Consider the following 14,483-nt stretch of genomic DNA (forward strand, 5'->3'; position numbering starts at 1 on the left):
CAAATGTTTGTGTATGAAATATGTATGTTTCGCTCGAAGCTTAGATTTTTCTTCACATTTGGTATAAATTAAAGGTGAAGGTTTATCAAAAAATGACATCATTATATAGTTGGTAATAATTTAGATAAAAAATATAAACAATTAATAATTTAAGTATGAAACTTATGAAAAAAATGATACTTCATATATGTTTTTGACTACTTTCTTAATAAAATACGAAATAACTTCGACACATAATATTAGAATTCAAAGCTTTGACAAGTGAAAATAAAAAAATGATTCATGAAGTTCAAAATTTAGTAAAGTTATGAATCGTACTAATAATTCATGGGGTTCAAACATTTAAAGTTCAAACCAAAAGAATAATTTATTGAGTTAAAATATTTATAAGTTCAAACCCATAAATTATGCATAAGGTTCAAACTTTTACAAGTTACTATGTGTATTGCTTTAAAATATGTTTATTTCCCTTATATTTTTCAATCAATTGTTAAAAATTCGTAGCAAGCCCAAAAACTTATCATTTTACTTAATCCTTACATGTCAACTTGGTAAACTAAATTGAATCTGAACGAATTAAAACAAATTAAATTAATAAAAGTAGTAAATCAAAGCCACTTAAATTAACATGGCCTTAAATTAAAAAATAGTGGATTATATTTTGTTTCAAACCTAACATATATAATAAAATGGAAGGAGTAAATTATTAATGCATCAAACAACTTAGAAGACCTAAATTATGTGACTTCTAAATCTATAGGTGGATATGGAACTTGGAGGGCCAACAAGGTTGGCAGTTGAATAGTTTTTATCATATGAATAATATTGCATTTATTTTGATTGTACTTTGATGTGACATTTGAACAATTTTTTATCTTGTCCTTTTCAAGAGAGCACATGTGAACTTTATGTCACCTGTTCGCAAATAAAACTACATTCTTTGCAAATATAAGATTTGGAATTTATGAATTTTGATAAAATATTGTGTTGGATACTTTAAGATATGAATAAAAAAAGACAAGTTTTTTTTTATTGCATATTTCTATTTCACCCTTTCGTTGTCTAGGTTTGGCCTCATGTATTCAAATAAGGGTAGAAGTAGTCCAATTTTCAGACGACGAGGACATTTTTTATACCATAAGATAACGGAAGGTAAAATCGAAAAATAAAAGTTGAATGAACCCTTTCGTTGTTTAGATTTGGCTTCATGTATTCAATTAAGGGTAGAAGTAGTCCAATTTTCAGATGACGAGGGCATTTTTTATGGAAAAATTACAAAAATATACACGTTAAGACTTTAATTAACTTAAAATCAATATATTTATATAGAATTACATAAAGAGTTTTTAAATTACATAGATAACAAAATAATTATTAATTTTTATTTTAATGTATTTTTTTTCCCGATTTTCTCTTTCTATTCGGTTTTATCTTTTTATGGTTTTTAATTATGTGCCTTTTCGTGTGGAGCATAATTAGGGTATTTAATAATTTTCAATTTTATCTCTCCTAAATAGTCCCGGTTATATACGTTTTCATGTACATGATATATTTACTTTCCATGAGTTAATGACTATTTTGTTGGGATCAATTTATTTGCTTCCTTTTTTATAAAACCTTTTATGTTTTCAATAAAGTTGGTGTTCTTACCTAGGTGATTCATTGTTTCCAAGTAAAAACCATTCATCTTCTACTTTTCAGATTTCAATCTCCATCTTTCTTTGTATTACATTTCAAGAACAAAATTGTAACCTTCCACTTTTTTCAAGTCCTTATTTTTTACAACCAAAATCACCATAGTTCTTTTTCGATCAGAATTATATTCCTCCACCGATGGATAAGACTCCACGCAAGAGCCCTCGACTTAATAAACAAGTAATGGGTGTTGATAGTACGCCCATAATGTATTTCTTTATGGATTTTATTCCCTTGTTTTACGTTTGGATGGTATCTTAGTTGCGTTTTGGATATGTTTCGATGATTTTGTGAGTTTTCATGTGATTTTTTTATTTTCAGTTTTTCGGCACTTTTTTGCTTTTGGTTTCTCGAAATCGGTGTGTTAGTGAGGGAAGTTGATACTTTCTTGTATTTTGCCTTTTCGTTAAGTTTATTGTGTTCTTTTTCCCTTATCTGTTTGGTTGCTGGGAAAAGTAAGATATGGTCCTATTTTTTTAATTTCAGATTGTGGAATTATATGTGTGACCTTAGAATTGATCTTTATTGTATTTACAGAAATTTCACTTTCAGTGATTAAGATTGAAAATTCACTTATTTTAAGTGCTAGTTTTCTTGTGGGGCTTCATTGACAGCCAATATATACTTAAACATTTCTACAAATTTTTGTGCTTACTCCACCAAAAGTAAACCAATTGTGTATATCAATTCAAATAAAACTATTAAATTTTCGTATTCAATCTTTCAGGTGTGTAGGCAATATCAAAATATCAGCCATTATATACACCACAATTTGTGATTATTTCACCAAAATTATACGTGTTAGCAATTATAATAAGATAATCATTATTGGTGGTTAAAACTTTTGGTATTTCTCAAACATTATACCAAAATTTTCAAATTAACATTGTGTATTATTTTTTGCTACATCCTGTTGTTTATTTTCAAGATTCCAGGTTGGTAGTTAATACCAGAATTTTAGCCAAACATTACAATACCAGAGACAGGTTAATTGCATCAATAATAATATGAATACACTTATCAAGAATAAACAAAAGTTGGATAAAACTACATTTATCATTCATAAAAAATTCCAGAAGTTTTACATAACACCAACAAAAAAAGTTCAAATTAATACATCATTATTCTTTCTGATTCGCAAACTTTGGGCACGTCTTTTTGTTATACCCTGATGTACCACATTTATTACAAGGAATTTTACTCCTCTTGTATTCCTTCGTTGAATCCCTTCTTTCGGTCGTTACCTGGTGGCCAACAGGTAGTACCAACAGGTAATCGACATGTTCACCATCAATAGTACCAAGAAAACCAATTCAAAATTACTCCAAGAAAATCAGTAATACAATAAACACGCAGTCAACATTTTCACCAAATTAATTACCAAAACATATATTATCACTAAATATATTTGTATTTCGATTGTCAAAACCCTAAAAAAACGAATTAATTAAAAAATATATGAACACGGATTTGGTGAATAACAAAAACATATATTACACCATTAATTAAATAAGTAAACGACTCATAATAGCTAAAACACAATTTTAAATATGGTGTTTACTTACACCATATACACCATAGTTATGTACCAACAGTTAATCAACATGTTCACCAACAATAGTACCAAGAAAACCAATTCCGAATGATACCAAGAATTTTAGTAATACAAATATATTTGTACTCCGATTGTCAAAATCATTAAAAAAAAACCAAAGAATTAATAAAAAAATATATGAACATGGATTTGGTGAATAACAACAACATATATTACACCATTAATAAAATAAATAAACGACTCATAATAGCTAAAACACAATTTTAAATCTGTTGTTTACACCATATACACCATAGTTATGTACCAACAGGTAATCAACATGTTTACCATCATTAGTACCAAGAAAACCAATATCGAATGACACAAAGAAAATCAGTAGTACAACTAACATGCAGTCCAACATTTGATAATTAAAAAATGTTCACTTTCACCAAAACAATTATCAAAACATATATTATCACTAAATATATTTGTATTCCGATTATCATAACCCTAAAAAAATCAAAGAATTAATAAAAAAAATATGAACATGAAACTGGCTTATAACATAAACAACATATATATATATTACACCATTAATTAAATGAATAAACGACTCATAGTACTCACAATGAACCATCAAGTTTTCAATATATTTGCAACGTTATTTTGTTCATTGTAATACAAAATCAAATATCAATCATAGTACTCACAACGTAACCATCAACTTTTCAATTACAAAAAATAATTAAAAAAGTAATACCAATCAAATATTGAATTATCACTAATACCCGATGCGTCCCAACGTCCTTTATGGTGAATTAGGATTGAATAATTATTGGTATCCATGATTGAAATGGACCAGAAATGAACAGAAAGAGAGTTCTATTTTTGTTAAGAAACCTTTTGGTGATAGGAGAAAATATTTATAACCAATTTGAGCAAATCATGGAAGGTAAAAGATTTGAGAAATATTGGGAAATCGTGGGCCATTAATCAACCGTTTTTTTTTTACTTTTTTACCTTTTTTTAATAGTAAAACACAACTTTGAAAAAAAAATATTGTTATATAGGCGAAAAAAAAATATTGCTATATAGTGGTAATTAAGGTACTTAACTTGTATAGTTAAGTTTTTTACCCATTTTTTATACCATAAGATAAGGGAAGGTAAAATCGAAAAATAAAAGTTGAATGAACATCTGTAAAATCATGGGGACAAAAATATCCACTACATGACTGTTACTGTAACACCTCGGTCTTAGAAAGAGCTAAATTTAGAAAGAACTAATTTGGAAAGAGCCAAATTGAGAATTTGGCAAGTTATGCTTAAGTTGTGAGTTTTGAGTCAACTTCAAACGACCATAACTTTCAATACAAGATGAGTTAGGTGGCCCATAAGATATCAAATGAAAGTTCTTTGAATCCTCTTTCCAACGCCACTGAGTTTGCTAAATTTCGAGTTCGGATGAGGGAGATATGCCCGTTTGAAGTCAACTTGTCCAGTTAAGGAAATTTACCCGAATTAATGAGGGGTATTTTGTCTTTTCCTTACCCCATCAACTTTAAACATTTTTAGTAATAGTTTAGGGGTCTAAACTGATTTGGGTCAGTTTTCACAATCCTAAAATACGCTTAGGGTTTTAGAAGAGAGTTCAAGAAGAGAAAAGAGGAGAAAAGGAAGAGCGATCGAGATTTCTTGTGAATCAAGGATTTGTTTCGCCAAATCGAGGTAAGTAAGTTTTCATAGTGTTGGGTTCGTTCACCCACACGCCAATCATGTGATTTTTATCTGTAATTTCATTCTTGGGTGAATGCTTTGAGTTCTTGAGGTTTTGTGCTTCATTCTTTGATAACGAAGTTCTTGTTGAGTTCTTGAGGTGAGAGTTGCGAATGAGTTGAGTAAATTGATAGTTTCTTGTGTGGGTTTCGCTAAGATTGTTCTGGGTTATAAAAATTCGAGAATTTTGAACTTAGAATTTTCAGTGGGTATGAGTTAAATCGAGTTTGGGAGAGGAAGAAAAGATCGGGCATAAACAAGCGCCCAGGTCCGCGTCGCAGACATTCTCCCAATTCCATTCCCCAGAAAAGTACCCTCTCTCCGCGTCGCGGAGAGGACACGGACTCTACTGTCCCAAAATTTATTTTGCGACAAATTTTTTTAATGCTTCTTCGTGTCGCACCTTTGCTCCCCGTCAATATATTTTCTCGTTTCTTTTTATCAGCTATCTAAACCCCACTTAATCATCACGAGATCCTTCATATCATAAATCATAACTCTTGAATTCATAATTAAAATTCAAGATAGAGTTAAGAGTCAAGTTCGAGAGAGTCTTTCGAGTCATTGTGAGAAGTCTTTTATAAACTTTTAAAACTTGTTTTAAGACTTGAGTATTTGAGTATGAGGATAGGTAGAGTTAAGTTTCATTTTTCAAAATGAATATATGAGAACTAAGTATTCCCAAAGAGTAAATGTTTTTTTTTTCATTTAAAATGAGGGGAAACATCGATTTCTAAATGAGTTCACGAGGAGTTTTGAGTACTGTCTCTTTTAAGAGGAATCTTTTGAGTAATAATCTCAAAGTTTGAGGATGAGGAAATGTTTTTAAACATATGAGCTGATTTATATTTTTGGGAGTAGTATTGAGCACCGATATGGGGACGAGTTCATACAACTCAAAGTCTTCATAAACCATGTAATCAATGTGGGTAGAAAGGGTCATACTTTTTAGATGATTCCTTATTGCTTTTAAGCATAGCTTAGTGGATTCACTTAGTTGATGATGTCTTATACTCCGGAAAGGTATAGGACAATTCTGGCAGCGTGGTCGAAACAGTGTATCATCACATAGCTCATAGTGATGGTTGTCGGTTAGAGAATCTCCCAAATAGAGTTATTTTGTATTTTTACATACAAACTGAGTTATTATTGTATTTTTAAATACATTGAGTTGTTATCTCCTATTTTAAGAGCTTTCTTTATATTGCATCTTTATTATTGCTTTTATATTGAATTGAGGTGAGGTTGAGATGAGGTTGAGTTAAGTTGAGATGAGGTAAGTTGTTTCTTCAGTTCCAATTCAAGCTTATGTCATATTTTAGATTTTCCCTTGCATGCTCGTACATTCCATGTACTGACACCATTTGGCCTGCATCTTTCATGCTGTAGATACAGGAAATCAAGATCATCTACCGGCGCTCTGTTGATCCAGTCGTGTTCCAGCTAGAGTGATGAGCATTTTTGCTTTCCGGAGGGTTTCACATTGAATTACATTTCAGTTTTGTTATTTGGATGTCGTGGGTCTTGTCCCATCGTCCATCCCAGTTAGCAGAGGCTTCATAGATAGACAGTAGTAGTTCATGAGTCTATTTCGTTCCATTGTTAATGTTGAGACTTGAGTTTCCTCTTTTGGCCAGTGAATGTTTTACTTAAAATATTCTGAATATTTATTTTGAGACATTTGAGTTCATCTAATGTTGAGTAAGTCTTCCGCTGAGAGTTGAGTCAGGCCAAAGGTTCGCTTGGGGCCAGCAATAGTTCTCAAGTACCGGCCACGTCCAGGGTGTAGGCTCGGGGCGTGACAGTTACATCTATGATAAAGTAAAAATACAAGTCTCTGTAGGCTCTAGAAGGAAAATACAATCCCAAAGACTACAGATTAAGAAAAACACATAGCCAATTTATTACTGATGCATGACATTATAGAACTCCATAACATATTTGATACCAAAGTACTAGCTCCCGTAACTTTCACATGTGATTAACTTACATAAGAAACATTTAACAAACGAAACATAATGAGTCTCCCTTCTCTGCTAACTCATAGGGGTCGGACACCCCACAAGGGGAATTTTATATGGCAACCACCATCTATTGTTGCATTTATCTTGTATCTTGCAATTTTGTTGTTTTATTTTTCATAAAATCTTGATACTTTTCTTTTGAGTCAAGAGTCTATAGGAAAGATCCCTCTCTACCCTACCCAACATTTCAAGCAAAAAATGTACCTCGAACTTAACTCAATCTCTTAACCGGTACCTCCGTAAATCATTACAGATAATTACTAACTATTTTGAACAAATTAAACACATTTCATGAACAATTAACAAAAAATTAAGGAAATTAAGACTTATAGGAAAGCCATTGATGTTGATTTTTCTGCAATTGATGAGGACTCAGAAGATTCTGGAAATGTGAAGCGATAAAACCAAGAATTTTGGGAGCTTTTATAGGAAGGAGTACGAGTTGTGTGAGTAGCTTAGTGACGAAGTTAAGGGCTCATTTGCTAATAAATACTATTCAATATCTAATGCATTTTCCAAAGCATTAATTTTAATAAATTCAAAGGGCAATATAGTAATTACCCCTATTGTTATTGTTTCTTAAGGTGTTTGTCAAATCAATAGTGTACAACTATTGTTAGCCAGAGGGAGTATTTCATAATTTTAATTTTTATCCCAAATAAATATAAGATAAATTCATCCTAAAATTTTTCTCAAAATTAATTATGTCTTATAATCCATACCAAACTTACCAAACAATAAACTCAATCAATTCTTCCGTCTGTCTGAAAGTTGACCAATTTTTGCATATTTTCCGTAGGGATTTTTGGTAATTAGATGGAATTTTTTAAAGTTTACTATGTAAGTTAAATTAAATTATTCTATTTAGCAAATTCAAAATAAAGAAAAAACTAAAAATGCTCGTGATCATTACTTAAAGGACCAAAAAATAAATCTACTTTCATAAATACACCATAATTTTGGCTAACAATTCACAAAATTACAAGAAAATGAAGGAAATTCTTAATGTATGTGTAAGGTCCATAATAGAAAAATGAAAATAAACTTCATCGAATTCCATACAATTAGTATGACATGCAATTTATGAATTCCGTACAATTATTTGTCTATTTATTTGCATTCAAAAGAGCAACATTTTTAAAAATAATTAATGAGAATATGAATGGTTAAATGATGCATATTTACATGTTCTGTTAATATATCCCCCTTCTCTCCCCATCAAATCTTATTGATATGTTTTTCTCTTCTAAACACGCTTTAGACATGATAAAAAATAATATAAAAATCAATCTCTTTTGATCAGTCATAAGATGATTTAAATGAAAAAGTGATTAAGTTTTCACTTTCTTAATTAAGTCAAGTTCTATGAGTGAAAAAGATTTTTAAAAAATTCAAGACTTTGTTAGTTCAGTTATACATTTTTTTTTATTGATACACTATATACAGATGCCCGTGCTATTCATTATATTTTATCTCAATTTATGTGATATAGATAGAATTTAGAGAATTAATTAAATTTAATATTATTTTAAATTATTTTAAGTTGTTAACTATTGTGATTTATAATACTTTTTACGTAATTTTTAATTAATATGTGTTACTCCCCTTTCCCCAATGTATGTAGCACAAATTGAATTTCAAGAGTCAATCAAATGTTGTTTATTATTGAGATTTACAATACTTTTTACGTAGTTTCCAAATTAATTAATACATGTTACTTCTTTTGTCCTCTTTTGTGTGACACCTGTAAATTAATTTCAAAAATCAGCAGTCTTCTCAATGCATTCGAATAAGGCTCTAAGTCTAGATGGGCTGAATTTGTGTTTTATCCGTATTTTTGGGCTGTAATTGCTAAAGATGCGGCGAATGCGATACTCAGTTTTGTCAATAACTATGGAGTCATTACAGGAAATAATTTTATAATAATTATTTTTATTCCAAAAATGAAGCAACCTGAGGTAGTTTCTGATCTAAGACCGATTTCTCTGTGTATTGTTATTGATTGTATAGTTTGCAAGATGTTGGCAAATCGCATGAATCTTGCTTGGAGGATAGTGTTGCTGAATCACAGATTCTTGATCACATCATGATCTCTTTGGAGGTCAATCCCTATTTAAAACGTAAAACATAGGGAAAGACGGAATTTGTTACTTCGAAAAGGGACATAAGCAAAGCCTATGATAGAGTGGAGTGGAACTTTTTGAGAAATATGATGATAAAGATGGGATTTTCATCGGATTGGATTACAAAGATTATGAAAATGGTTTGTATTGTATCTCATGTTGGTAACCATTTTGGTGATATCATTCCATCACGGTGCCTCCGACAGGCAGATCCTCTGTCACCATATCTTTTAATCATTGTAGCAGTGGGTCTTTCAGCTTAATTTGGTAAGTGCTCATCCCCGCGAAGGAACTCTTCATGGGGTGAAAGTCACTCCCAAAGCTCCACCAATTACCTCTTTTTTGCAGATGACACCATATATTTCTTTAATGTTTTGGAGTCGCAGGCTAATATTATCAAACAGTGTTTACTCCTACATCACACTGTGTTTAGGCAATTTTTTTTAAATATATATAAAAGACTATAAAATAAGACAAACAAACTAAAACAAAAGAACCATCAAAAATTTCAAAAACACCATTGAAGTGCTCAATCCGGCATGTTGACCTACTACCTGCTTGAGCACTTGAAGTTCCCTTTTATAGTTTAGTGAAATATATTAGACAAAATATATACAATTTATCAGACCATAAAAATATTAAATAAAAATAAATAAATTATAAAATACTTTTTTTGTCGAAATTAAATTCACTGCATGACTGTTACATCTAAGATAAAATAAAAGTACAAGTCTCTCTAGGTTCTAGCAGGAAAATACAATCCCAAAGACTACATATAAAGAAAAACACAAAGCAAATTTATTATTGATGCATAACATTATAGAACTCCATTACATATTTGATACCAAAATACTAAGCCCCTGTGACTTTCACCTAAGATTGACGATGCATTTTTGAAGTTTCAAGCTTTCTGTAAAAAAAATTAAAATGCATATATAGTGAACTGTCAGTAGCTATATATACAATTATCAAACCAGAAAAAGAAAAAGAAATGTATCTAATATTTGCAAAGTGAGTACCGGCAGAAAGCGGTTCTTGTAGTACTCAACCATTTTCTCATGTTCCAATACTTTTGTTTGCTTGTATCCGTCAAGCTTGTTCATTTCCTACAAGATGATTAATGAAACACATTTAAAAAAGAACAATATGATGCAGGAAGCATCCCACGTTCACGCTGCAGGATTGGGATAATACTGCACGCCAAAGGGGTGTAATGTATGTAGTCTACCCTAACACAAATATCAATGGTTGATTCCACGGTTTGAACCTGTTATAAATAACATGTTATGTAGCTCGGACTCTTTAAAAATGTCAATGGGTGCATCAAAAGTGAAGAGTCTGCGCAACTCAAGACTTACTAGTAACACAGAGACAACTTTATTGTTGTTCCAAGGCTGCCCTTCAATATAAAGCACATGAATTATATATGAAAAATGCACCAACCAGCTATCCTTGAAGTTTACGCTATCACTGGCAATTTTAACAAGCCTTAGTCTCTATGGTTTCCAAGAGAAAATCGTGGACCCTTTTCTATTGTGATGAACATTCTATGATACAACTTCTAGTACAACTAAATTAAAAATAAGAATAATAAAATTTCATATATAATATAAAAATATTAATCATACTTTAAACTCCATATGTAATACGAGTCATACCTCAATCCATTTGGCTAGTTTATGCCTCCCGGTTGTGATGTCATAGTCAAACCCCTCTGGCATGAAAACTTGGAACCTTTCGATAAATGGAGCATATGCTATGTCAACCTAGCACAACAGAGTTTTCATATCAGCACATAGTCTCTATGAAGTTTCAAATTCTAGGATAAAAGTACACCCACACTACTCTGCACTGATTATCGAGTATGTTTATCGGCAGAGCTACCATCGCACACGACACATCATCGGAAAGGAAAAAATAATGAAATATAGTAATGACCTGACTGAATTGACCGAGGAAGAAAGGTCCATCGTCAAATTTGAGGAGAGCTTTTTCTAGGTAATCAAATTGTGCCCCTGGTACAAGTGTGAATACAATTAACTTACATAAGAAACATTTAACAAACGAAACATAATGAGTTTCAACGAACAAAAGCTCAAATTTCACCAGCCAGTGTCCGCGCATCTTTTGCGAAAGATCTGTATACTTCTGGGACGAATGTAGTATCACTATAAGCTATCAATTCTTCAGCAAATTTTCGCTTTTCAGGGTCCTGCATAAATTTTCCAATATTTTATTTTAATCAATTGACAACTTAAGATTTTCCTAAATAGATAGGACAATAATGAACTTTTGCAGCTTACATCTGGCAAAAGTGATGGTCCTTCAAAGTTACTTTCAACATATTTAACCAGATCCAAACTCTCTCCTATCACTTTGTTGTTGTGCTCCATGGATGGCACCTGTGAGGAGTAGAAAATATAAATAACCTGAAGCGTAAAATGGGATGCATGCTCTCCCAACATTTAAACATTCACTTGCTTCAAAGTCTTTATATAAAAGTTTATATGCCAATCGGATGGTAGATAAGACTAGAGCATTTATGCATTGGCTCAGTCAATAATCATTTAATTTGAAGAGGAAGAGAAATCCCTTTCCCAAATATTCATGGACATTTTAATTTCTTTCATACAATTTACAGTGAGGCCAAATGCCAATGTCAAAATCATAGCTCAAGATTTTCATATACAAGTGAATTGGGCAAGCGAAAATTAATTTTTTTTGGTGGAAAATTACCTTATTTGTGGGGTAAACTTTTTCCTTGTACCAATCAGGCCTGTTCTTAAGATCAATTGGAACTAACTTGATCTTGTCTTGCAAACCCTGCAATTCAAAATGTTAGAAAATTTATCTAGGCACAGGACCATTGCCGGGTATAAGAACACACAAATTGAATAATTTCAACAAGGATAGAAATTACTTCCAAATTGAAATTAACAAAAGCCATCAACAAAATCAAAAATTCTAATTAGTGCAATTCCTTTCATAGGTGGATAGAACTTTTGAACTATGGGTTCATCCAAACCGAATATTTTGGACATTGAATGTGAATATATATATGAAAATTCACAAAAATTGTAACGACTATTAAAATCGGAGAGAGGACCCAAGGCTTCTCGTAGATAAGAGTTGTATATAATAAGTTTGAGTCTTATATCTTATTAGCGATAATTTCTTCTCTTCGGTCGAGAAGCAAGTTGCCCCTTGTATAGGGTTCCAACCCTATATGACTCGTAAGAACATGTTGATTTTCATCAGTCGTTTCACGCTAGTCTTTTCTCAACCTAGCAAATGGGATGGTAGTTGTAGCGCGCAGTGTACTAGTAAATAGAAAAAGCGAATTGAGAACTACTCCCTCTTTTTCATTTTATGTGGCATTATTTGATTGGACATGAAATTTGAAAAAGAAAAAAAGATTTTTAACACATATCAAAAGTATCTTTCGACTTTCGATCTTACACATGTCGTGACATTTTTATAGCTATAAAGATATACAATCACGAGTAAATGGTAAGTTCAAGGTTAAAGAATCTTCAAATATAGAAAGTTGTCCTTGTTTTTAGAACAAACTGCATTGAGAAGAGCTAGATAAAGTAGAACAGAGGAAGCGGTAAAAAGGTCAACCTTAACATTCCTGGTAATCCACACACGCTGAGAATAGGGGCATTGATAATTGATATACAACCTTCAGACAACACAATAGATTTAGATCACAATCTTCACTCGGAGAAATAAAACCATAATGATGACAAAGAACACATTATACATAAGGCAGACAAAAACCACCTTTTCTTAAGGCAAACAAGAAAGAAATTAAGAGAAAAAATTTAATTAAACCTGGTAGTTCCATCAAAGAGAGATGGGGGTTGGGAAGTAGAATCCAAAGTTGGTGGTAGAACTTCTTGTACAATTCTGTGCAAATAAAAGATTAACCCCATCAACATCAATATCAAAAGCAAATCAAAAAAATAAATTTACATACAACATACATATACAACAATAACATGTACCATATAACGCTTCATCTTCTTCTTTTCATATAAAAGGTACTCAACTCAAATATCATATGGATAAAGAAATGAACTTTGAAGCTAACTCAACCCCTCAGAAGACCATTCATTCCTAAATCACTTAAAACTAAAGCTGGACATCTAAAACACAGACAATTTCATATGGCACCCAATATATGGACTTGTACACTAATTATGATGATTCACCAAGACCTCTTTCCTCTCCCTTCTCTGCTAACTCATAGGGGTCGGACACCTCCACAAAGGGAATTTTATATGGCAACCACCATATATTATTGCATTTATCTTGTATCTTGCAATTTTGTTGTTTTATTTTTCATAAAATCTTGATACTTTTCTTTTGAGTCAAGAGTCTATAGGAAAGATCCCTCTCTACCCTACCCAACATTCCAAGCAACAAATGGACCTCTAACTTAACTCAATCTCTTAATCGGTACCTCCGTAAATGATTACTGATAATTACTAACTATTTTGAACAAATTAAACACATTTCATGAACAATTAACAAAAAATTAAGGAAATTAAGACTTACAGGAAAGCCATTGATGTTGATTTTTTCTGCAATTGAAGAGGACTCAAAAGATTCTGGAAATGTGAAGCGATAATACCAAGAATTTTGGGAGCTTTTATAGGAAGGAGTACGAGTTGTGTGAGTAGCTTAGTGACGAAGTTAAGGGCTCATTTGCTAATAAATACTATTCAATATCTAATACATTTTCCAAAGCATTAATTTTAATAAATTCCAAGGGCACTATAGTAATTACCCCTATTGTTATTGTTTCTTAAGGTGTTTGTCAAATCAATAGTGTACAACTATTGTTAGCCAGAGGGAGTATTTCATAATTTTAATTTTTATCCCAATTAAATATAAGATAAATTCATCCTAAAATTTCTCTCAAAATTAATTATTTCTTATAATCCATACCAAACTTACCAAACAATAAACTCAATCAATTTTTCCGTCTGTCTGAAAGCTGACCAATTTTTGCATATTTTCTGTAGGGATTTTTGGTAATTAGATGGATTTTTTTAAAGTTTACTATGTAAGTTAATAAATCTACTTTCATAAATACACCATAATTTTGGCTAACAATTCACAAAATTACAAGAAAATGAAGGAAATTCTTAATGTATGTGTAAGGTCCGTAGTAGAAAAATGAAAATAAACTTCATCGAATTCCATACAATTAGTATGACATGCAATTTATGAATTCCATACAATTATTTGTCTATTTATTTGCATTCAAAAGAGCAACATTTTTTTTATAATTAATGAAAATATGAACGGTTAAATGATG

The 14,483-nt window shown here is 31.3% G+C and overlaps 1 protein-coding gene across 1 annotated transcript; it reads right to left on the reverse strand.

Annotated features, from left to right (window-relative positions):
* Nucleotides 1-10,055: 10,055 nt before the first annotated feature.
* On the reverse strand, nucleotides 10,056-13,728 carry LOC125833365 (glutathione S-transferase L1-like). The gene is made up of 10 exons (XM_049512506.1): nucleotides 13,718-13,728; nucleotides 12,992-13,066; nucleotides 12,779-12,839; nucleotides 11,891-11,977; nucleotides 11,458-11,556; nucleotides 11,261-11,366; nucleotides 11,093-11,169; nucleotides 10,813-10,920; nucleotides 10,174-10,260; nucleotides 10,056-10,064 (listed from the first exon to the last, which is right to left on the reverse strand). Exons 1-10 carry the CDS (start codon nucleotides 13,726-13,728, stop codon nucleotides 10,056-10,058), a joined length of 720 nt encoding a protein of 239 aa, XP_049368463.1.
* Between the last annotated feature and the right edge of the window lie 755 nt (nucleotides 13,729-14,483).

This window comes from Solanum verrucosum, unplaced genomic scaffold, assembly GCF_900185275.1.
Source record: "Solanum verrucosum unplaced genomic scaffold, falcon-dt-bn FXZP01000142.1, whole genome shotgun sequence".
NCBI classification, from domain to species: domain Eukaryota; kingdom Viridiplantae; phylum Streptophyta; class Magnoliopsida; order Solanales; family Solanaceae; genus Solanum; species Solanum verrucosum.

Excerpts from the sequence above, each read along its gene's own strand:
- LOC125833365 (XM_049512506.1), bottom strand. Across the intron at positions 12,840-12,991 it reads CTCTTTGATGGAACTACCAG|GTTGTATATCAATTATCAAT; the intron begins GTTTAATTAAAT and ends TGTTGTCTGAAG. Across the intron at positions 11,557-11,890 it reads AAGTTTACCCCACAAATAAG|GTGCCATCCATGGAGCACAA; the intron begins GTAATTTTCCAC and ends TACTCCTCACAG.